A 24647-nucleotide genomic window follows, 5' to 3' on the forward strand; every position below is an offset into this window, starting at 1 on the left:
GAGGAAATTCCCTGAGAGTCGCCAGGAGTGAGGGAAGCATCTTCCCAAGGCTTTGCAAACTGTTGGGCCGGTTTCAGACAGCGCCTCCCCTATGGAAACAAAGTTCCCTCAGAGGAGGAGGGGGAGGGACATGACTTGGTCAATGCAAGAGCATGCTCTCATTTTTAAGAGAACAGTGCTTGGGAGGGTTTTTAGAGCTCCACCTACCAGAGCCAAAGCTCTATACCGCCCTATAGCCGAAACTCTCTGGACAGTTTATTGTGTATTGTTAACCACACTGAGTTATCCTGAATGGCCTGGGGGCTGTGAGGGTGGGTTGAAGAATATAATTTTTAATTTAAAAGTTACTGCTACTTCAAAATTTATGCCAAACAATCCAGGTATCTAAGACACCATAGCATTTCTGCTTTTACATTCAATTTGGTCTTTTATTGTGTTTAACCTGAGCATTTCTCTTACAAGGGACATTTCTGGCATTAATGTGCTGCTATTCTTACCCCCTCCTTTTCTTTTTAGCTATGATGATTTTCAAAATCCAAAGAGGAAAGGATCCAATGGACCAACTTTCAAACCAGGACAAAAAGTGACATTAGCATAACTGCTACTAATGTGGTCATTATTATGATCACCAAGTAGTTTTCACAGCAAAGTGTTAACATTGCTAAATCATATCAAAATGTATACCTGTGGGTATATTCATGCTAGGATGACAAATAATAGATATCTTTGAAATTAATTGTGCAAAATTATTTTACATAATTTTTGTTTTCAAATTATGTCTTCTGGAAAACCTATATTAAAATGTTTGAGATCCTATTGCCTACCTTGTGTTTAAATTGTTGTTGTTTTTTGGTGGAGAACATAAGGAAATATACAGCTTTGAGTTATGCATTCTTTTGCTGTTTCAGTGGAAAAAAACAGAGTCTAAGGACTACCAGTTTCCTCTGTATAAATGAATTATTTGGTCTCAAGAAAGAAATGTGTTCAAAAGCCTAACTTGGATATTTTCCTATCTATTTCTGCTCATTGTATCTTCATTTTTATTTTAAATATATTTATGCTCTCAGGCGACAGTCTTCTATACACTTTCCTGAAAGTAAATCCCATTGAATTCAGTGAGACTTACTTCTGAGTTGACATGCACATGATTGCACTTTAAAACAGTAAATATGGCTACATTTCCAAGTACCATGCACAATAAACATATTTGTGTCACTGGTCATGTGACCCACAAATGTAAGAGTATACTCCTGAAAGAATATCACAGGTATTGATTGCACTTCTAACAGGATTTAATACTAAATTATTACTTTAACTAGATGGATCAATTAATAAATTATAATATTAATATTTAATACTATAACACTAATTAATAAATTTACATTGAAAGGTTAAAGTATGTTAAAACTATTTAATATTAATTTGATGGGAATACATTTCAAATATAAATTGTGTCTACCTACAAGCATATTAATTTTAGTAGGATAAGGGTTTTAATGCAAATGGCAATTGCTATTTTCTGACATCTGTGGTATGTTTGTATCTTTGATCATAAAAAAACCTGTTCCATTCATTTGTATCCTGAAGAACAAGTTACCTATATTTCTTTTTAAAAAATACACACCAATAAATAGTTTGATCTGTTCCTCACATAAAGTATACCAAACCAATAATTGGTGGGGAAGGTATGACAGTATGATTGCTTTGTAGTTTCTCACTTTCTTTTTGGTGATCTCGTGGTGGTGTCAAATATTATATACGTTGCTTTTATTTTATAATTTAATTAAACATTTTGAAGCAGAGAGATATCAGCATTATCTTAACAGTAAATTGTTCACACAAGGTACTTCAGAAAAGTTGTTTTAAAGTAATATAATACTAATAAATCATATTTGAAAGATACAAGTTTATTGAATCCAATAGTCTTCCTTAATCTGATGGAATAAATTCCAAATATAAATTGTACACTTCCACAAGCATGTAAATTTTAGTGGAATGAGGGTCTGAAAGTATTAACAGGCTCTAATCATACCCCAAATCAATACTATAAAAATACATTTTCTTATGTTGCAAAATACTCTTTTTTGCTTCTGCAAAGTTCTCAGAATAATGTTATGACTTTCTAGATACTACTTTCTAGAACTGAAATGTTCTTTATCAAGAACAATAAAGTAGAAGCACTAACAAGTTCTAATTTAGTATTTAGATCTATCATTGTGGACTGTAGAGCTGACTACTTGGCTTTAATATTGATAGCTTTCACATAGGGCTACCTTTGAGCCTAGTCCAGAAACCTCAACTAGTTCAAAATATGACAGCCAGGTTGGTCACCACTATATCTAGGAGTGACCGTATTACACCAACTCTAAAATCACTTCTCTGGCTGCCAATTAGTTTCCGGGCTGTGGCCTTAACTAGACCTAAGGTTTATCCCGGGATCGTCCCAGGGTCATCCCTGTTCGTGTAAATGACACATGGGGGGGGGGGTCCCAGGAGCAGGCAGGGATGATCCTGGGATAAACCTTGGGTCTAGCTAAGGCCTAAGTATAAAGTGTTGATTATTACCTTTAAAGCCCTATATGGTTGGGTCCAGGTTCCCTATGGGATTCCCTTCTGTACAATTCGCCCCGCACACTTGGGTCCCCTGGGAAGAATTTACTCCAGTCAGTCAAAACTAGGCTGACAACTCTACCCAGAGGACCTTCTGTTCTGCTGCTCCCAGACTATGGAATGGCCTGCCAGGAGAGATTCGTCAACTTAATAGTCCTTGCAAATTCAAGAAGGCTATAAAGACTGATCTCTTCCAGCAGGCCTACCGAGTCAATTTTTAAGAAATGTGACTGTTATTTTAATATTATATTAGTTTTATATGTTTTAATGAGTTTTATGTATTTTATGGTATTTGTAGCTAATGTTGTTCCCCGTCTCAATCCAGAGAGAGAGGCGGATAAATAATTATACACACACACACACACACACACACACATTTCAGTGCAAAATGGATACAATCTGGGCTATCGATGCCCTCATTTTCATTTCACAAAATCTTCTCTAAAGGATAAACAGGTTATATTTAGCCTTTTAAATCATCTCACAAAGAGTGCTGGTGGTGCCTGTGTTGTTACTGGAGGATGAAAACAGAAAACATCTTACTGCCCAAGTATGGAGCCTATTATTTCTGTACAACCACACCTGAGTCCATCTGGGTCTGGAGCAGTAACAGGTCAGTATTGCATTACTAAATCTCCATAACACACCCTGCTTGAGTGATACATTAAATCCTGACTTCAGTTTCTCAGTATTTATTTCAGACTCTAGATGCTGACAACTTAAGGTATCTTTGCCTTTCACTGATCTAATGGCATCTGACTGGTCAGGTGCTGCTCATCTCAGCTGACCTATCCAACAGACCTTGAGTAACCTTTCCATGATTATCTATTAATATTTCACAAATATTGTTTATTGAAACATACAGGCACTCAAATTTACACTATGCATATTAGTATCTGGAATTGCCTTTATAGTAGTAAACAATTGATAAATCATTCTGAGTATTAACATCAGAAACTTCCTTTGATGTAACCAAAATTGTTTCAAGAACCAGTGGATATATTATAACCATTGCTGATAGTATCAGTTTAAATTATGTAATACCATAAAGCTGTAAAAAAAAATCCTGTGGGTCTCAAGTCTATCAAATTACAGTATTTCAATTTCCATTGGTTCTAGTTAGAATGGATATTTTGCAATGACATCTGGCTACAAGATATTTGATCTGGCTTGCTAGACTGGTTGCAATTGCCTTAATTTGGCAGGGAGCCGGGCAAGCTTGACTCCTGTGGAACTTGAGGCATTGGGTAGGATTTGGAGTAGAAGTGGGATCTGTTCCTCACTGGAATCTTGGGAATGTTGCTTCAAGGCCCAGCCCAATTTGGGAGCTGGCATGCATGCCACACACCCAGGTTGGTACTGATGGACCACAGTATTGGTCTGTATTGTCAGTTTTTTATTTTGTGCAAGTGTTAATTATGATCCATTCTTAAACACTATCAGAAGCATATCTTTCTGGAAATATGTTACTTATGAGCAAATTTATTCATACCTGAAAAAGCCATTATATGTTATGTTTAGGTATTCCGACTCTTTGATTACAAGAATGTTAACAATCTTGGAAAACATAACAAAAAATATAAGGGTATTTTATTTTAATATTTCTTATCTGAAGTTAAATCAGATTTTATGTTTGTATAACTTAGTTATACAAAATTTCATGTAATATTTATTAGCAAACAAGAATTGCTAAATCATACGAAGCTGTCTACTGTTTTGATCATAATTCTATCAACTGAACTCCCTAATCCACACTGTACACAGTAGCAAACATGTTTAGAAAGTTGTTCTCAAATAAATTTTAAAGAAAAACCTCTTTGGTACTCCCATATAGCAAATGATAGTTTTGTTGTTGTTAATAAGCATTTATTATCTGATAATGGATGCTATATCTTTTCTTCTGACACTATATTTTTTTCTCACTCCTGTGACTTTTCCCAGACTGGGTTATCTTTCCTAGGCTATTATGCAATTATAACATGGTATTAGCTTGCTGTTAGATAACTGTCATGCTGAGTGGATGTCTGCTTATACATAGCAATGTTGTCCTTGGCTGACCTAAAGTAAAATCAGCAGCTTTCTCCAGCTGGAAAGGATTACATTTCCTTGATTAATGGAAAGTCCACACTGGTGGACACAGACACACTAAAAGTACATAGTGGATAGACATGCTGCTCATAAATTATGATTGGGAAAGATTCAGTTGGGATCATTTATTGGGTTGTTTGTAGTAATGAAGATATATAACCAGGGTATCATGCTGGTTGGTTTAGTTTTTGTTTACACTGTATATGCTTTACCTTGTGTACATTTTCCCACTCTTCGTTAATATGAGGTGCTTGTGTGAAACACACAATATAAGAATTGGAGTAGTCTCACATTAGTATAGAAAATTGCATGCATGTTTAAAGAGATTTATAGAAAAGTAACCATATTGTTTTCTGCTAATCTTGTTTTCTCAAAGTGGCAGTGGCAGAATAATTAAATTAATGACTGCAATTCAGAAGCAGGGACAAATACTTGCAGCATTGTATTAGGCCGCCTTGAGGCCCAGTATTGGGCAAAAGGCGGGATACAAATAATAATAATAATAATAATAATAATAATAATAATAATAATAATAATAATAATAATAATAATAATGAACCTAGCTTCCATAAATCAGTCTCTCAACCTGAGGGGGATGGAAGCGTCTTTCAATACAAAATTCTCAAGTAAAATTTATTTATTTATTTATGACAGTTCTATACAATAATAAGTCCATGAAACGCAAGTGTAAATCCTGCTTGCAATGTGAGTCGCCGTGTTTTAAAATGCCTGGCTTTGGCTAGAAGGTCATTTTTATTATAGTGGGGAAAGTCGAGAAGGGAATAAACAGAGGCGGGGTGGGGATAGACGGACACTCAGTCAGTCTGTCGGGGCGGGAAAAAGCCGGCTGGGAGGGTTCAAAAGGGCGCCTCCTTTCACTTCCTTCTCACGGGCTGGCTGGGAAGGCCGGTGGCTGCTCCTCCCTCCGTGCCTTGCTGGCTTCCTTTCTCTTGCTCCCTCCGTGTAAGGCCGTTGGTGGAAGTAGCTGCTGCTACTGCTTTTCTCCTCCAGGTTCAGCACGATGGCCGAGTACTGCGGCGGCTTGGAGAGCGATGCCGGTGAAGAAGCGTCTGAGCGGGGCCTCTCTGCCCGAGGAACCCGAATCGTCGGCGGCGCCCAGGGACTCTTGGACAAGGGCTTCGACATGTACATCGCGGACCCCTTTGACGCGGGTCACAACCCTCAGGTGGGGAGGGGAGGGGAGGGGAGCGGGCTGCCCCCATCATTTGGGCGCTGGTCGGGATGAGTGCGATAGCCTTTGTGGTCGCGGCGCTGGAGGAACCCTCAGCCCTCCTCCTTTTCCGAGTCCAAACAGCATCAGGGCAGCTTAAGCGTGTGCTTGTCAGCCTTACGTTGCTGCACCAGTTAGGGCGATACCATTTCGTCTGGAGGGAGGCTTCTTGTTGTTGTTGTTGTTGTTGTTGTTGTTACTACTACTACTGCTGCTGCTGCTGCTATTACATTTTTATCCCGCCTTTACTCTTGTAAGGAACCAACGGTGGGTTACAAAATCCTCCTCGTCTCCATTTTATCCTCACATCAACCCTGTGAGGTAGGTTAGGGTGAAAGTCGGTGACTGGCCCAAAGTCACCCAGTGAGCTTCGTGGCCGAGTGGGGGCTTGGGATCTACACTACTGCTTTATAACGGTTTCTAATGGTTTTGACAACTGTTCAGGACCATGACACAGTCCATATACGTTATCAAACCGTGTAGATCCCAGTCCAATACCAAATTGGCTTGGGTTGTGAGACAGCACTGGGTAGTTGGCTTTGTGAGTGACAAGGGAGTGTGTGGGGAGACAAGGGTTGAATGTGTGCCAGGGAAATGGCTATGGGGTGTGTGTGTATGAGGGGGATGGAACCAGACAGGTGTTGATTTTTTAATGGCATTTGGAAATCATGGTGTGAAAGAACCCAGGAGAGATGAAGAAATGTGTGGGCAGGGGGGATGGTTAGTTGATATATGAGGAAATAGGTGGTGGGAATGATGGAATATGAAGCAGTGGGTCAAGTTGTCTGTGGCAGGAGTGTGGGAATCAAGGATTTTGACTGATGGTGTGTTCTGCAAGGGATATTGGGAAGGTGAGGTGAAATGAAAGTATGGGTGTGGACATGAAACGTTTTGGCTCTGAAGAACGGAATGAGGTGGAGAAGAAGTGAGAAAATTGATTTGGGGGGTGCTGGCTGGTGGCAACAGTGACAAGTGCCTGCCTCAGGTGGTGGAAGAGGGATGTGGGTGAATAAAGGGGTCCTGGAATAAAGCACTGTATGTAAGAAGGTGGCTTTGGAGTGCAGATATTTGATTCCAAAGATACAGGTCACAACTTTGCATCAGCCTTCAGGAGCAAAGGATGCTTCTGGATGACCTGTAGTAGAACAGAAATTTGTGAGAAGGCGGGGGGGGGGGGGGGGAGAGAAGTGATAGCAGCTGTAACTGTGCTGTTTCTCATAGTCAGGGCTCCAGTGGTAAGTTCCTAGCCTAGTCCAAGCAGAAGTAGTTCAGTCTGGTTTGCACCAGCAGGATAATGACGTTATCCCTGACCTGAAATCCCCTTGCTAGAAATGTATTGCTGGTGCTTCTCGCTATTGCAGCCTGTATATGCAAGAGGCCTTGTAGGGAAAACAAAGTCGGAGGTGCAGATTTTAAAATGCCAAGTTAGACATAAAGTAAATCATGCCAATTGTCAACCCTGTCTGGAAGATTTCAGTCTTTGGGGAGAGAAAAACACATTTAAGTTGTTGTTTCTTTTCTTACAAAGTGGGAGCATTTGTAACAAGGGGAGTTCACTTAAAACTTGAAAACTTTTCTGTATTGAGACAGAAAAGTTTAAAGAGAGAGGTAGCAGCTACTTAATGTGTTGCTCTTGTTTTTCAGGGCATTTTGAATTTTGGAACAAGTGAAAACAAACTTTGCTTTGATTTAATACAGAAAAGGGTAAGTTTACTTTCACACATGAATTGTGAAAGTTGCAGAATTTTGGAAATGTGATCTGTAGGTTGAATTAATTAGTGGCTGTTGAATAATCAAAACATTATGTATGATAATGATAACCCGTCCGTCCATACAAAAGACTAATGTGGCTGGTGAATTGAAAACAATGGTTCTGTTAATATATGGTAAGGAGAGAAAAATATTATTATTATTATTTATTTATATAGCACCATCAATGTACATGGTGCATATCTTCCCTTCCATGTGTTGGGCCATTTATATCATGGCTGATTCCCATGTTGAATATAATTGTCAGCATGGGTATGACTCTTCATTTTGGTCTCTAATTCTAGCTCAGAGGAACTATAAAGTTTCAGAATGTACATGCATGTTTTCAACTAAGACAACATGGCTAACTTCTCTAACTATTATATAAAAATCAATTGGGAATTATCTTACATAAGAAAAAAACTTTAATTATCTCCTTTTTTAAAAAAAAAACAGCTTGCAAAACCTGATATGAATTATCTGGAGCCTCACTTACTGCAATACTCAGATACACAAGGCATTAAAAGGTATGATGAATTCCTAAACAGTTTAATGTGTTTGCATGCAAATTAACACCTGTTTTTCCAGTTCTTCCTAAGTATACATTTCAAAGGCTATATAATAGGTATATAGTTCTAAGAATGATTTAGAACATTTGATCACTATGAACTAGTTCTAACAATGACTATGAACAGGAAAATACATCAATTGTTTTTTAAATCCCTGCAGAGTGTACAGATTGAAGTGGATTAACACATGAACAACCTTTAACAATGACATTTTTTCCAATCATAATGGTAAAATGCACTACAACTTAATTACAACTTCTATTTTAGATTTGACTAGCATTATATCAATACCAGTTGCCTAATTTGACTTGTACTCATAATGAATGAGCACAATACAATTTTAACTCCCTGGACAGATAAGGATGGGATGGAAGTGCCCCTCTGCTGGTGTAGAAGGGCTCAGTTGGCAAAGCGGGGGGCACATCCATTGTGGAGGTCCCTATTGTGGGATGCCCAGGAAAGGGACATTTGAAGGCAGAAATAGCCTTGAATCCATGGCTCCTCCATTCCCCCCATGAGATTGCAGGCTTGGCCCATTGACTATGCTCACTTCTGGCTAGCAGAAGTATTTCATTCTCATTGGAACCAATGGGAGGGAAAATAAAGAAAACCCACCAGAGACTGAAAAAACAAGGTATGTCTGTACCCCATTACCCACTCTGGTGAGCAGGACTTTAGAAGTGGCAGCGAACTGCCACTTTCACTCCCCCCTGAACTCTACTTAGGATTGCTCTGCCCATTATCAGCTAAATTCTTTGACTTGCTCACTAAGCTTTTCAAACAAGTTATTTCTAAAACTTTCCATTTCAGAAAGTTTTTCACCCTACATCATTGAAATTTAATATAATTTTTTTTGGTTGTGTCTGCAAAGACAGATTTAATTAAGTAAGCCGTGCTCTAAAGTTAAATTTCAGTTCTTAAACTGCTCTTTTATTACTTTCTGAGTAATAACCTTTTGTCAGTACTAAAAATACAATTTCTTAAACATAAGTGTAGCCAAAGTGTGTGATTGCGCCTTTAGGGTTGGTCATCTGTCATGGGTTGAATGTACTTGCATTGTATCCAGGCACTACCACTTTCCCCAGCCCACATTGTATCATGGATGGATCAAGTTCACATTGTGAGGTCTTGCATATATAGGAATGTGTTAATGCAAATTATCTGATAATGTGTTAATTTTAAACTTTAGTTTCAGAGAAGAAATTGCCAGGTTTCTTACTGAATATGCAAAAGCTCCAACATCACTGGATCCCGAGCATGTAAGGAACCACACTACTTTCTCTTTATTTAATATCATGAAAGTTTGCTGGATCTTTCATAAGATCTTAAACAAGAGTTTTGGAAAGTCTGTTTGAGTTCAACCTTTAAATTGTTTTGGAAACTATGCAACACTGTGAACACTTTGTTATGATATTAAAATGTTAGACTAGCAGATTGCTAATTTAGCAGTTTGGATGATCTCTCTATTTAAAATGAATAGGCCAGACATGTAATTCTTCTTAGAAGATATTTGAACAACACTATAATCCTGAATCCAATATCATTTATATTATCGTTGTCTGGGACACACCTGATCAACAGTTGGAAATTTAAGCTACTAAATGGTACATTATCAATGGATTATTTTGTTGGTCTAAAATTTAAATGATTTTAAATGTTATAATTTTCAGTTGCGTTACAGCCCATCAAGACTTCTCATTGCCAGGATCACTGAATGGATACCCACCATTATAGTTAATATGTTTATGTATTTATTTAGTAATAAACATACAACTAAATACTGGGAAGGAGATTAAGTGTGGATTGACTATTTTGTTGTTACAGTGGCTCTATTTCAAACCTTGCTTTGAGCCACTCACTTAGAATTGTTTGTAATTTTTTAATTAGAGTTTTGTTAATTGTAACTTGATATTTGTTGGCAGTTTTGTTAGTTGTAACTTGATTTTTGTCTTCTGTTTCTAGTTTATTGTGATGAATGGCTGTTGTGCTGTCTTTGCTACTCTTTCAACTGTGTTGTGTGATCCTGGAGGTAAGAGAACTTAGATATATAACATTGAAATCATTGTATTATACTTCATCTTAAGAAGACTGTAAACTGTCCCATTCATTTCAATGGGTATACTCTAAGTATGCTATTTTTTGGATTGTACCCAATATTTTTAGTCTGCTAGTAATAGTGTTCAGTTACAAACAGAACTAGGACTGCTTCACACAAACTTTCTGCTATTTGGGCAGAAATTTTTGCTAGCCACAATGGTTCCATACAAAGAACCGTTGAAAGTAGTAGTCTAGCGATGTATGCAAGATGAAGGTAAAATGATGTACACTAATTTTAACAACTGGTAAAAGATTTAAAACAAAATACAACTTCATTGTGCATTCTTGTTGTAGATGGGTATCTAATTCCTGCTCCGTATTATGGTGGAATAAATTCCAAAACATGGCTCTATGGTGGAATGCAGCCGGTTCATGTGCCCTTGTTCAGTGAGGTATTTTTTTTAATTTTTTTATAAATAAAATAAAATTCCCCTTTTTATAAGTTCAGATATGTTTCTATGAATTAACACAAGTATATGAAGCCCAGGTAACAAAACAGTCCCCTGCAATGGAAATCAAGCTCTACAAATGTCCTTCTTGTATGTTATTTCTCCTGGTTAGGTTGAAATATATTGGCAAAGCCGTATAATATGTTCTTGGATCCAGGTGTATTGTGGCTCCCATGCACAATTGTTAGAATTAACAATATGTTAATTCAGAAGTATGAATTTGTTTTCTAAGTCATTTTAATCTGTGTCACTTTCAGACAGTTAACAGTTTCTTGGATGATGTAATTTTACAAACATTACAGTGCATAGCCTTGATCCAAGTATCATCAAAGAACAGTGGCCCTTAAGAAATTCCACCCCCACCCATCCAACAAAGAATGAGAATGGAGTGCCTGCATTCAGTTTAACCCCTTACAATATACGGAGGAAAATAATAATATATTTATTTGTTACCCGCCTCTCCCTCTGGATCAATATGAAAAGGCCCCATCAGTGAAGTACTATGTGCACAATTTGTTGCTTGCTTGTTGATTTTTCTGCAACTAATTAAATTAAGTATTTTACACAGAATTGCATTACTTTACTAAATTTCTACTTTCCAATTTTTAAATTCTTTCATAGATGACCAATGAAGACAGTCAACCTTTTCAATTAACAGTTGAAAAATTAGAAGCTGCATATCAGAGAGCCACGAAGCAGGTAAGAATATTTTAAACTGAACTCCAGCTATTGTGATTTTGGCTAAATACCATTTGTGCAACTCATTGTCAACTTTCCAGTGAAATACATCCTATTGAAAATGCAAGATGATGAATCTACTAAATATTCTTGTCACTTATTCTTGTCACTTTCACACTTTGTTACAACTTCATTTCCCCCTCTACATGATCTATAACTAAATTAAATTTTTACTCATTTCATCATAAAACAATGGAGGTTATTTTCAGTAGATGAAAAAGCTATTTAGTATGCAGTCCTATAGGTTGCAGCCTTGATGACTGTAAGACCCTGAACTCAGAAGCTTACAAACTTCCTATGCAGAGCGAGAGGAGCAGCAGAGGTGACCTTTGCCTCCCCATCTTCCCACCCTGCATTTTTCCCCAGATGGGCTTATTTCTCCATCTAGCTTGGTGCTTTGGAAGGGGAGGAAGCTGGAGAAGCCGCAAGATAACTCATATCCTGGCCTCTCCAGACTCCTCACCAAGTAAAATGCCGCCTTCTCTCCTTCTCTGACATTGAGTTCCCGACCTCAGAGAGCAGCCAGGTTCAGTTGCTGTCAGGGAGCCATTGGATTCTCCCTCTGTTTTGTAGAATACTTCTATTTAAATTCACTTTGATAGCAAACTATTCAGGCTAGCTTATATATATAATATTTCTAAACGGTTTTAGCTCATATAAAATTATTATAACGGATGCTTTCATTTTAATTTTCAATTATTCATCAGATTAAATCTGGAATGATTCAGGTGGAATAATCAGATGAATTTGATGCATGCATGCTATATTGTTAAAACTGCCTTTTTAAAGTAATATTAATATATATACATGCTTAGAATTTCTGAAATTCTTTTTATGCTGTAGCTTTTTATAAATGAAAACATTTGAATTGACAAGAGAAAAATGCTGTGGAAGAAATAAACATGGGTTAAAGAAAATTGCTCTTGCAGGAATATATACAGTGGTATGCGGTCAAGTATCTTCTATACTTGGGATTTTAATGAAGGATGGCAATTTTTCATGCTCTCTCGTCTTTTGTTTGACGTCCTGTTGGCGTCTTCGACTATCAGTTTTTCTTTTTTCAGGGCATCCGAGTCAGAGCATTAATCCTGATCAACCCTCACAATCCATTAGGGGACATTTACCCAGCACAGTTACTGAAAGAATGTCTAGAGTTTGCGCACAGGTTTGAATCCTAGCGCTCTTTGTTTGGGCTTTTTATTTTCCATTATACAGTATATTAGTTAATAAAAGTGATTTTGGTAATCTCCTTATTTCATTTGGCATATGTCTGTAAGAATGTTTGTTTAGAAAATATATTTGCGCCATCATTTATCTTCTGGGTGGCTAATGGTGAGGGTGAAAAACATCAGAATTCTTAAATTTCTAATATCTGAATGGATAAACTATGTATACTGTTAAATAAGCATTTCCATGCTTGTAAAACGGATATACTGATTCTTAAGTATGTCATAATTATGAAAATTGGTAATTACCAAAATCAGCAGTAGTAAGAGTGTATAATAAAAATTGACGTCTTGATTTTAAAAGTACCTTGGGACCAATTTATGAACTGGATATTATGAAATTAGGCTTCTGACTGCGAGATCTGAAATGTTCTTCAGCCTACCTCTAGAAATCTAAATGGTACATAAATGAATAATTCTATTTTTTATCTAAAGAAGGATCTCTAATTTTTCCTTTGAATTTTCTTCCATTGCCCCGTTCTAGTGCTGCCTAGGTCACATTCCAAGATCTAATTTTTATTCTTGGACACATTCTTGTAATGCTTACTGTGCAATCCTATACATACTTACTTCTAAGTAAGTCCCACTGTGTTTAGTGAACCTTACAGCCAGATAAGCATATATAGGATTACAGTCTGAATCAGCAAAATGTCATTGATTTCACAAGTAGCTTTTCTATGGAAGAATGCATACTCCCTCCTGACCATTTCAAAGGAAATTGTGATGGGCAGAACAATCCTATGGTCCCTGTGTCCCAGGGACTATAGGATATAGCAGGTTTCCCCTCCTGAGGCCATAGACGCTGCTACAACCTTGGGAGGGGAAATCCAAATGGAGATTTCTCCTGTCCTGCCCCTTGTAAGCTCTGAGGTAAGCTCTGTGTCTGCTTCTCTTCCAAGATTGCTTTTGCTGTCTCAGAAGTGGGTAAGATAGGGTAGGAAAGAGGTATAACAGTGGGGTGGGAGTGGAAGGAACAGAGAGGTTGTGGGTCTGCAGGATCTCCAAGCTGTTGTATTCCCGGCCATGCCTCCGGTAAGTCAACAAGCTTTGATTTGCCATGTTCGTTTAACAAAGATAAATAGAGGACTCTGATTTTGGACCCCTCTGTTTATGAAGAGGCAAGCACTTAGGACTGTGTTCTAATTTTTGAAATCCATGACTTATTTAAAATGGAAAAAGCTCAGTTTTGTAAGCCTCTAAGATTAGCATAATTCTTGACCTCTCCAAATAACCCTGAAGAATTGGGGCTGCAGTTGGCTTCTGGCATTTGAGATGAAAACCAAGAATTTGAAATTACTTCCCCCCAAGAAACTTGTTTTAACTAAACTTTAACTGGTTTACTAACACCTTTTGGGATTTTTAGGCATTTTTCTGTCAGTCACATTCTTCTGAATGCCTGCTAATATTGGGACTAAAAACATAAATATATATGTGTGTGTGTGTGTGTTGTTGTTTTTTTGGTGGTTTTCACCTTGTAAATATAATAAGAGATAAACATTAAACGCATGTTAAGGTTTTTTTCCTACACTTACATCTCTGACTTGCACAATATTGAAAATGTAGACAAGTTCCTTATTTTTTAACTTCTTGATTATGAAATTTAAAATAGTGAATGGATTAATATATACTGAAGACTCTAGCAGCACATACTTTAAATATATGTAGATATTCATTTGGGAAGAGAAACTTTAATGAAAACAAAGCATCTTCTCTTAAGTAGGAGTTGGCTAACTTGTATGAATATAGATGTAAATCTCCAAGCTTAGGAAGAATTTCCTAAGCAGCAATAAAGGCATGTATTTAAAATTGCCTTAAGGACTACTTACAAGTGTCTCTTTCTATATACAGATATAAATTACATGTGATAATGGATGAAATTTACATGCTCTCGGTGTATGGTGATGCCACCTTCACAAGTATCCTTAGCTTACAGAGGTAAGTGAAACTTCCTGCTGTTATAAAAATAATTATTTGTCATCTGTTTTTTTTTTACCTTAGCTGCCTTTATAACATATTCTTTCAAAATGCTATTTGGTGATATGATAGCTTATGTATGATTATCAAGAACTAGTAGACTTTTTTCTTGTTGTTGCTTTATGTATTTCTAATGGCTGTCTGACAAATCTCATGTGCCAAATTCATTTAACCTTTTTTGAACTAAGTGGACTATTGCTCACTGAGTACTATGCTTGCCATTCTCCCCCATCTGCCTGCTGAGGAGCTCCTCATAGAGCTCTGTCATGGCTAAAGTGTTGGACTGGGAGTCAGGAGATCCGGGTTCCAGTCCCCACTTGGCCATGGAAACCCACTGGGTGACTTTGGGCCAGTCACAGACTCTCAGCCCAACCTACCTCACAGGGTTGTTGTTGTGAGGACAAAACGGAGAGGAGGAGGATTATGTATGCCACCTTGGGTTCCTTGGAGGAAAAATGGTGGGATATAAATGCAATAGTAAATAAAAATAAAATCTAATGTGTTGCCCCTGCACTCAGCCATGTTGCAAGATGGCAGGCTACTTCGTGCAAGTTCCTCCTTGGACTTTCATGTATGTTGTAAGTAGCCAGCATGCTGTGAGGAGGATATGGTAGGACTGAGAGAAAAGAACTGGTCATTGGAAATTTTCAGGTGAGGTATTGGAGAACCTAACCTGCTGTAGTAATGTGTCCAGGACAGCAGCGTAGTGCCCAATGCAGTGTCAGCAGATATATTTCAAAATGTTATTTCAACCCTGTTATAATTTTTCAGATTCTGATATTCTGCGTTAATGCTGCTTCAATTAGAGCATCACATATATACACACTAATTGCATAACTAGAAATTCCTTGAACCATATCCAGTGAAGGCATCAGGCCTTGCGTTCATTTCTGTGGAAGGTGCAATTCCATGCACACATGCTTGTATGTGCATTGGATTTCTATATCTGCAGGAGAATTTTGTTGGATTGGGGGTAATTGTCGCTGTCCTTATGACAGAAGATTTCTATCATTTTAAAATTAAAGATAAGACATTAAGTCTCTGAAAAAAACTTTCTCTTTAGTTTACCAGACCCAGACCGGACACACTTTATGTGGGGATTTAGCAAGGTAGGAATGTTTGTTACCAATATTTCTTCAGAATGAACTTGAATATCTGAAACTTGAATTATTTGAATAATTCTCACCTCCTCCCATATGTATTACTTTTCTCTGTAGAAATCTTTACATGTGAGCATAAAAGTATTTCAGTAAGAAGACTCTTTTTTAATGTAAGACTCTATTTTAACCTGGACATAATCATTCTTTCAAATGCCAACTAATTCAGAACATATTTTTGAAATTTTATTTGCATGTCCTCTTTATACTTATAAAAAGCAACCTTTTATTTTGTTCCTTGAAAAATCAATGGAACTGACTTGAAACACAAGACTACTTGTATTTTAGGAAAAATGTGAGTTGACTTTTGGGTCTTGTGGGGTCTACTTTTTTCCTAATGAAATTCCTGTGTTCATCAATGAATCTCAAATTACCAAAGCATGTTTGCATGTTCAGGATTATTGTAAGAATTTGTAATCCGCTTTTCAACTCAAAATGAGTTTTCGCACCAAAAAAGAATATTAAAAGCCAAACCATATGCATTAAAATATCCAAGAAAAAATAAACTGAACCACAACAGCATTATCTCAGCATCAGGGAGAACCATCTCACCCCCAGCTGCAACATCTTTTTGGGACTGGGAGCTTAAGAGGCAGGCTCCTACTACCTGGGATCGTGTCCATCGGATCCAGCCAGGAGAGGAAGCCTACAAAGCAAGGGGCCGATCAGCAGCTGCTGTTGTCCTGCCTTGGGGGTTTGCCTAGTCTGCGGAACCTTCCAACTGCCTCCTAGCAGACTCAGGCTCCCAGCACAGCATCTCACCCCCAGCTGCAACATCTTTTTGGGACTGGGAGCTTAAGAGGCAGGCTCCTTTGGGGGCGGGTCCGCCACCAGCGGGGTCACCTCTGAAGGGGGCGACACTAAGGCGAGGGCCTGTCCCCTTGTTTGTTTGTTTTGTTCCTCTACTGACTTATAATTTTGTTGTGAATTTTAAACTTTTTTTTTTAACATTTCTTTTCCTATGTTTTAAAACGTATGTTTTAAACTTTGTAATACCGCCTTGAGGCCCATTATTGGGCAAAAGGCGGGATACAAATAATAATAATAATAATAATAATAATAATAATAATAATAATAATAATACAAAGCACTCAGATGAGGTTTAGGTAGGGGTTAAAAGCTTGTGGTTTTTTTAAAAATGTCTCATATAAATGAGCCAAGACCTTCAATCTAGTGAATCTCAAATTGTAATGAATTCCAGAAATGTGGTTATGGCATAACTGTAAACCACACTGGAAGTTATAGTTGAAATGCCATCTATAAATATTGTAAGTACATTAACAAAATAAGTAATCTCTGAATATTTACCCTTAATTAAGAAGTGGCTTGCCAGGTTAGAGAGGTTCATCAAGTTCAGTATCCTTTGCAACAATCCAAACTACCAGGAAGCACTAAGTGGTTCACTAGGAATTGGCCAGTACAGGACAATTTACTTTTTGGCCTACCTTAGTGCAAGTTATGGCCTACAGAGCATGTTTCCTTGGAAGTAAATCCCACTGAGTTAGATGGGTCTTGCTTCCAAGTAAGTGTACATTGAATTGCAGCCTTTGGGTGCCTTTTAATGGCTTGCCTGGCAAGTGACTGTTCATCATCTCTCACTAATGGGTGATCTGCAAGCCACACGGTAAATTTGTTATCTGTGTTAAGCAGCTACAAATTGAAGCTGAACCTTAAGCTCTCTTGTGACTACACGGAAAAGGGGGCTAGAAAGGGCACAGTAAGGTAGGCTTTACTGCATGGTTAGTTACTGTAAGCAACCTGAACCCTATGTGGATGCAGCTGCCACATACGGTTTATAATCTCACTTGCACTACAACACTGAATGTTTGAAGCTAGACTTAAAGAACCAATGGAGGGGCTTCCACCAAAAATTCTAATCTCTTTCATCGCTAAGTTGATGAAATACCTTGTGTGAGTGAATTCATTTACTATGCTTGTCAGTTCATATATATATAAGGGAAGTTAACATTCTATACAGAAGAATGTAAGTTCTTGGAGGTGTATAAATGAAACCTGAGCAATTCAGTTAGAAATATAGTCTTTAATTTGTTCTGAACAATGCTAATTTGGATAGAAATATGCTTTGAATATTAGCATTTTAAGGATATTTTTTAATCTTTTCCCCCTTTCAAGGATTTTGGCATGTGTGGTATCAGAGTTGGAGTATTATACACCAGAAATTGTGCAGTCAGGAAAGCAGTTAATCAGCTGGCTGTTTTTCATGGATGTCCTGGACCTGTGCAACATCTTCTCAAACAATTCCTTAGTGACAGAGGTTAGCAAAATCTGGGGGGGAAATACTGTGTGTGTGTGTGTGTATGTTGAACATTCCTGGAAATCTGCTGCCAGTCAGAGTAGTTAATACTGGGCTAGATGGGCAAATAGTCTGTCCTGGGATAAGGTAGCTTTCAGTATTCCAAACTACATAATACCACAAACAAAAATCCTATACCCACTTACCTTGGAGTGAGCACTGTTGAACTCAGTTGGATTTGATTCTGAATAGACACAAATAAGTTTGTGCTGCAAAACTTGTAAATAACTTGAAGGAATGTTGCATGCCAAATGTCAAGAAAATGCTCTCATGCAGTAAGAGAGACCACAAGCAGTTTTACATGTACAACCATTACTGGATTGGGAATTTTCTTTATGCATGCATACAAATTATATGGTATTGCATGTGGATGTGCAGCTAGGTCATGATTATGTTCATCTGATTCCCACTGAATTTGCTAGATGTATGAAATGCAAATACACATACCCATCTAGAGCTTTGTTGCAGCTTGAAGGTTTGAATAATGTGTTTTATAAGATCAGTCTTTGAAGGTAAGCAAACCTGGGTCTGACTGGAACCTAGGTGGGGAATCCTATATATGCTACTCTATGTTTCTTGGGAAAGAGCAAGATACAAATTATAGAGCCACAAGAAAACTGGGGCTAAAAACCAAGACAAAGTATGTTGCTAGCGTAAATGAGCACTATATGTGTGTGAATGTACAATGCCTTCTTTGCTGTAATAGCATGAAAGCTTAAGGCAGGAGGGAGCTTTAATCTGTAATTTTGATGTCTTTGGAACATAAGTGAATTTGAAAGAACCTTTACTTTCCTCTCTTAAATCAAAGGCTTTTCGTCTTGGAATAACTACAAGAAGTAACAGGAAAGGCTTACAAAAGAGATGCCCTATCTCTTGCCTAAACTTATTGAAAGTTTATTTGAAAAAGAAAGAAGATGGTGAAAATTATAAATACCACACATGCATCATTTAAACTGACTTGTGTTCTTAGCCACTAAATGACATCAGCTAGGTTTTGTGTTAGGTGTTTTTTTTTAGTGTCCAGTGGTTATTAGATACAGTGTGGTACTAAATTTGTAACTTAAGTTACACTTTGGAGTAACCTTCAGATGGATTCTTGTTTGGATATTTGATCCATTTGTGTTGTTACCCATGTATAAGTGCTAGAAAGTTGTGTGTATTTCATACAAATCCATATATGTATATTTAAAAATGGTTTTAAAAAATAATAATAATCAGGTGCCCATTGGTACAATATTGGGGACCCCTGATTTAGACAGTGCTGTCCCTGATTATATTCCCAAAGGGAATATAAAATAATGTTATTTTTGTGTTCTTATTTTGACAGAATGGCTGGATAATGTGTTTTTCCCAACCAATAAAAGAAGACTTAAGAAAGCTCAGAACATTCTTGTGGATGGTCTTGCAGAGATAGGAGTACCAGTTTTAAAATGCTCAGGAGGATTATATGTCTGGGCTGACTTCAGAAAAGTATGTGAAGAATCTGGAGGGATCATGGAGGGTAAATCAAAGAAAATAAGTGCTGTTGGCTGTTTAAAACTGAGAGGGAAACTTGTGGCTGTTCTTTTAAAAACCTGGACATTTGTATAGCACTTTTCTCAAGGGCTCAAAGAACTTTGCGTATATTATTTTGGCAATTCTTACAGTGTACTTGTAAGCTAAGTCAGTAGTATTATCCTTACTTTGCAGATGGAGAGCTGGGACTGTGAAAAGTGTGTATTGCATAAGAATAACTAATGACTTGGTAGCTGAGATGACACTTGAACCAGCTCACACTTTTGGCCACTAAACTATTATCACCTAGGCTTTTTTTTCTAGCGTCCAATGGATTAGTAGTTTTATGTGAATCTAAGCATGGCATTAAACTTAGGCAGAAGGTATGTCAACGGAAGTCATTTTTACTCAGTGTAACAACAGGCCATTACTACAAAGCACTGACCATACCTAATAATGGCAAGGAAGATTATTATATGTAATATAATATTAGAGCAAGCAATTGCCTAAAATGGAAGTTGTAGGTGGATTCTGATGTCCATATCTAGTAACCAATGTATTATAAATTTAAATTGTAAAAACAACGAAGAGTTGACTTGGGGCTACGTTTAAGGCCAATGGGAGCTTTCCCCCCAATGCAAATAGTAGAGATTTCAGCTAGAACTGCAGCTGGGGAAAAGCCATGGCCATTATCTAGTCCCCTGACTCCCACTAGCTTTTTTTTTTTTTTTAAATCAACATGCCAGGGCAAACTGTGACAAACACCACATCTAGTTTGGCTGTAAAGAGCTTCTGTTAAAGGAGTAATGTATTTTAACTTAATCGTAACATAGCAAATATTTTTTTGGATCATATGGTATCCAGTGTTAAATGGTATTCATTTTGTGCAATGACGTGGATTACGCAATAAAAAGAACTGAATGTCTTGGTCTCCATGTAACTTGAGTAGAAGCTTTGATAATCCTGACTTTTTATTATTATTATTTGGAAGGGGAGATATCAAGTGTTTTTTTGTTGTGATGGTAAATAAACGTTTTATGTAGCTTTTAATTAACGCGTATCTGTTTCCTTGTAGTTCTTAAAGTCACAGACATTTGAAGCTGAAATCGAGTTATGGTGGAAAATTCTTGATGAAAAGCTTCTCATTAGTCCCGGGAAAGCCTTTTGCTGTTATGAACCTGGATGGTTCAGACTAGTCTTCTCAGATTCTGTAGATAAGATTTACTTGTGTAAGTTTCCATTTTGTTCCAACCCTCATTCATTGAAGCTGTATGCACATCCATAGCCTTTCTGGCCACCAAGAATGTAGTCTTATATATAGCATGTTCTGTGATGATGAATTCAAGAGATCACACACAGAATGAGAAGTCTGTTCAGCATAACATAATTTATTTTCAATTGTCTGACAGCATGTGGCTGTGATGTAATTTGGCTGTTCTTGTTCATTTGAGACATGCACTTGTAAGAAAAACTTATTGGATGCATGGGATGTAGTGAACATTGCAGAATGCTGTAAATGGAGTTCCAAATTACTTAACTGGCTTATGGGTTTCATTTTTAAATGGTGAATCAAAACTAAATGCATGACATATATGAACGTTCACACTAGTGTGGAGTATGTACTGGATTGTGAACAAATGTGTTTTGTGTTTTTTGCTGAGCCCCTTCATTGATGGCGCAAAACAAGCTCTTTTTAAAACAGTCTCTGTTGTGGTTCCCTGAAAAAATTATTTATTTATTAATTTTTATACCTCTTAATAGCTGAAGCTGTCTACTTTCTCTTCCATTTGTGTAGGTATTCAGAGACTTCAGCAAATGCTACACGCTAAAATGAATGAATCCATTCCCAACAGTCCATCTCCTAAAGAAAATGAGTGCACTGACTTGGATGATGACATTTCAGCTTATATAAATACATCAGTGGATGATGTCTCAGAAGGATATTCACACCTGAAGAAAATAGCTGTCTTCTGAGAACCTAAATGCTAAAGCAAAGCATGCCATGCTTCTCTTTACTGTAACTGTGTGACTCCTTTTGGTTTTTTATCAATCTGGCAGTATGCATTTACCTTTTGTTGTAACCTGTGGTTACTAATTTTCTGTTGGGACTACTACAATGGAGAAGTTAATTTTTCTTCTGAGCACTATGGGCCAAATTGTATATGACAATAGCCACATCTCCCCTGCAATTTTTCTTCCAGTGGGGTTCCATGGTCAGATGTGAATCCCAAAGGGAGAAAAACAGCTGGGGAAAGTGAAGGGGAGTTTCTCCACCTCCTTCTTAACCCAATGGTGTTTTAAAACTGACCTCATCACACTTTTACAGCAGTTCAAATTGGGCAACCTTCCTTTATGGTAATTCAAATTAGGTCATCCCACCATCTTACTTTCAAGCATTTGGACTTGATTGGTATCCAAGTCAAGCATGTGACTGTGCTTTGCACATGGACAACTTTCTGAATCAGTGTTGGTCTGAGAGAATCAATACATACTGTATGTAAATATGTTAATTTAGAAAATGTTGAATCAAATGTTTAAAACACTGAAGGTTGAGCTTTTTGAATATGTATACCATTGTATTTTGCTTTCTAAGAAAGTGCTTACATTTCCTGTTTTTCCCCCCTCAGGTTAAAAAAGTTTATTTGTATATTGTGCTGTTTATATATACTTGCAAAATCATAAGTTCCTCTTACTACTTTTCCATTTCAGCAGTCTTATAAGCATTGTGATAGTGCTGATTGAAGGAAAGAACAGCAGTAGATGGGAATCTCTATTTGCATAAGTAGGATCTATTACTGGTGGACATGGTTTGTAGTTATCACCTTCAGGTAATCAATGGGATGATATAAATGGATTCTACTTTGGTAGCTGCTTTTATAGCATTGTGCCTATACAAAAAAAAAAAAATCAGGGCAAATTTTATTGCTTTGGTTACAATTTAAAAAACAAACAAATCATGAAAATGACAGGCCAGAATGGGGGTTTGGTCAAGCAGCACTTGAAGACAAAGCTGTTTTTCCCCAGTGCAGGGTTTATTTGGCATTCATCTTTGCTATGCAGCATAGTATATCAACTGAAGTACCTTTCCCCATCTCTCAACTGTTTTTAGTAGGTGCTAGGGCAGCTCCTTGGTTTAGTAAGTCTAAAAGCCACTAGTCTAAAACTATATCAACTACCTTCTTGCTTGCTTTTCCTCCTACTATATGCCTCCTACTGCCTGGTTATTTTCAAACATATCTACCATATTCTTTGTATCAATTTCAGGGTTCTGATCCTTTTAAAACTATTCCTACACATTTTACAGTTTGTTTGTTTTTACTTATGCAAGTTTAAACTTCTAAAATGGGAGCTAATGAGAGTTGAAAATGGTTAAAAGGACTGGGCTGATTTACAGCACTAAAATGCCTGGCTGAATAAAGGTTTTTATCTGGTACCAGAAAGTTATCTATATGAGTAGCAAGTCTACAGAATGTGAGAAAGCAGTCTATACTCAAGGTTCCACTACATAGAAGCCCCATTTCCTCATCAATGTTTATTGAGATATTGAAATTTCTAGCAATAAAGGCTTTTTTAGGCAAATACCAGTATCTTGAATGCACTGGGATCCAGTAGACCTGTTTCAATACTGTTGAAATGATAGCCTGTACCAGTCAGTCCAGTTGCTGTTCTGAACCAATTGTAGTATGAGTGGTATTTATGGGTAGTCCTACATACAATGCCTTGCACTAGTCAAGCTTCAATATGAAGACCTTGTCTGGAGTGGCTCAGGACTTCATGGCCTCCATTGGCCTCTCACTGGACTTGATTTTCTGTATTGGTGTGGGGGGAAAGTGATCTATGTATGAGGGAACTGAGTAAGACTTCATAGTCACTATGAAGTTTGGACTATATGCTACCTTAAACCTGAACAACAGTGGTGGATTGGTTTTGATGGTCTGCCCTGGAAATGTATGGGTTCAGAAGGTTTCCTGATGTCTCAGGGATTTTTGTGCAGATTTGGCTGATGCTTCTGCCAAAACCCTAACCAACTTCTGGAACCAGAAAATGGCTTCAGCTATAGACATCACGCCTAAACATCCTTGGCCAAGCCTTAGAGTTATCTTAGCTCCTTGGTATTCCGTTGAGCTCAGGGTGATAGAGCTACAAGGTCAATGTCTGGAGTGTAGATGGCTGAATGCAATAAGGAATATTTTAACAGCAGCAATCCTCATTGCATCTTTTAAAGTACCTGGAAAAACAGCCTCTTAATGCATTTCTTACATTCCTGATTCAGCCAGCACTTCTCTCCCACCAGATGTCATTACCCATGACAAATATTACCCAAACAAACAGGTGGAAGGCCATATTGCTTCAAGCTCCTTGTAGACATTCTCTGGCTAGAACAGCTAAAACACATTAAGATAAAATAGCCAGGTGGTTCCCTAGACACATCCTGTGATAATGGTTGCAACAGCTGGAACCAATTAGCAATTTCATCCTAAAAGTGCTTTACAAATAGATTACAGCAGGCCAATGGCTACTAGTCCTGATGGCTAAGTGCAACCTCCAGTATCCAAGGCAGTAAGCCTGTTTACTCTAGTTGCTGGGGAACATGGGTGGGAGGGTGCTGTGGCACCGTGTCCTACTTATGGGTCCTGACCAACAGCTGGTTGGTCACTGTGAACAGAGTGCTAGACTAGATGGACCCTTAGCCTGATCCAGCATGGCCTTTCTTATGGCATAAAGGGTTCATTAAAATGATGCTGGGAACCCAACTGAAGATGTCCCCATGCCACTTGGAAAAGCTTTGCTGGATGGCACTCAGCAGATGCAACAGTGGAAAAGTATCCCTCTTTTATTGCTATCACTGCTATGGAACAGATACTAAGATTAGCTCTGAATGGTATTTAATCATATTTATTTTGAGCTTTTCTTTGCTTTTGTATTCTCAGCATTGTGTATCAGCTACCTA

General features: G+C 37.7%; 2 protein-coding genes across 3 annotated transcripts in view; both read left to right on the top strand.

The window, feature by feature from the left end:
* Positions 1–813, top strand: part of PEX1 (peroxisomal biogenesis factor 1) — a 36545-nt gene extending 35732 nt beyond the window's left edge. The window contains exon 24 of the mRNA XM_063126931.1: positions 517–813. Within this exon, the coding sequence (XP_062983001.1) occupies positions 517–598 (82 nt within the window). The 3' untranslated portion in view covers positions 599–813. The remainder of the gene's footprint in view (positions 1–516) is intronic.
* Positions 814–5645: 4832 nt separating this feature from the next.
* Positions 5646–23141, top strand: LOC134399021 (1-aminocyclopropane-1-carboxylate synthase-like protein 1). Of its 2 annotated transcripts, XM_063126775.1 has the most exons (14): positions 5652–5884; positions 7574–7633; positions 8135–8205; positions 9437–9506; positions 10210–10276; positions 10639–10736; positions 11415–11492; positions 12596–12696; positions 14606–14692; positions 15795–15840; positions 18022–18163; positions 19530–19672; positions 20772–20925; positions 21492–23141. In XM_063126775.1, exons 1-14 carry the CDS (start codon positions 5720–5722, stop codon positions 21668–21670), a joined length of 1461 nt encoding a protein of 486 aa, XP_062982845.1. In that variant the 5' UTR covers positions 5652–5719; the 3' UTR covers positions 21671–23141. The 2 variants fall into 2 exon arrangements, with proteins under 2 accessions (XP_062982853.1, XP_062982845.1); XM_063126783.1 differs by lacking the exon at positions 21492–23141 and having other exon boundaries at positions 5646–5884; positions 19530–19703; positions 20772–20880.
* Positions 23142–24647: the final 1506 nt, after the last annotated feature.

This window comes from Elgaria multicarinata, chromosome 1, assembly GCF_023053635.1.
Source record: "Elgaria multicarinata webbii isolate HBS135686 ecotype San Diego chromosome 1, rElgMul1.1.pri, whole genome shotgun sequence".
Lineage (NCBI taxonomy): Eukaryota > Metazoa > Chordata > Lepidosauria > Squamata > Anguidae > Elgaria > Elgaria multicarinata.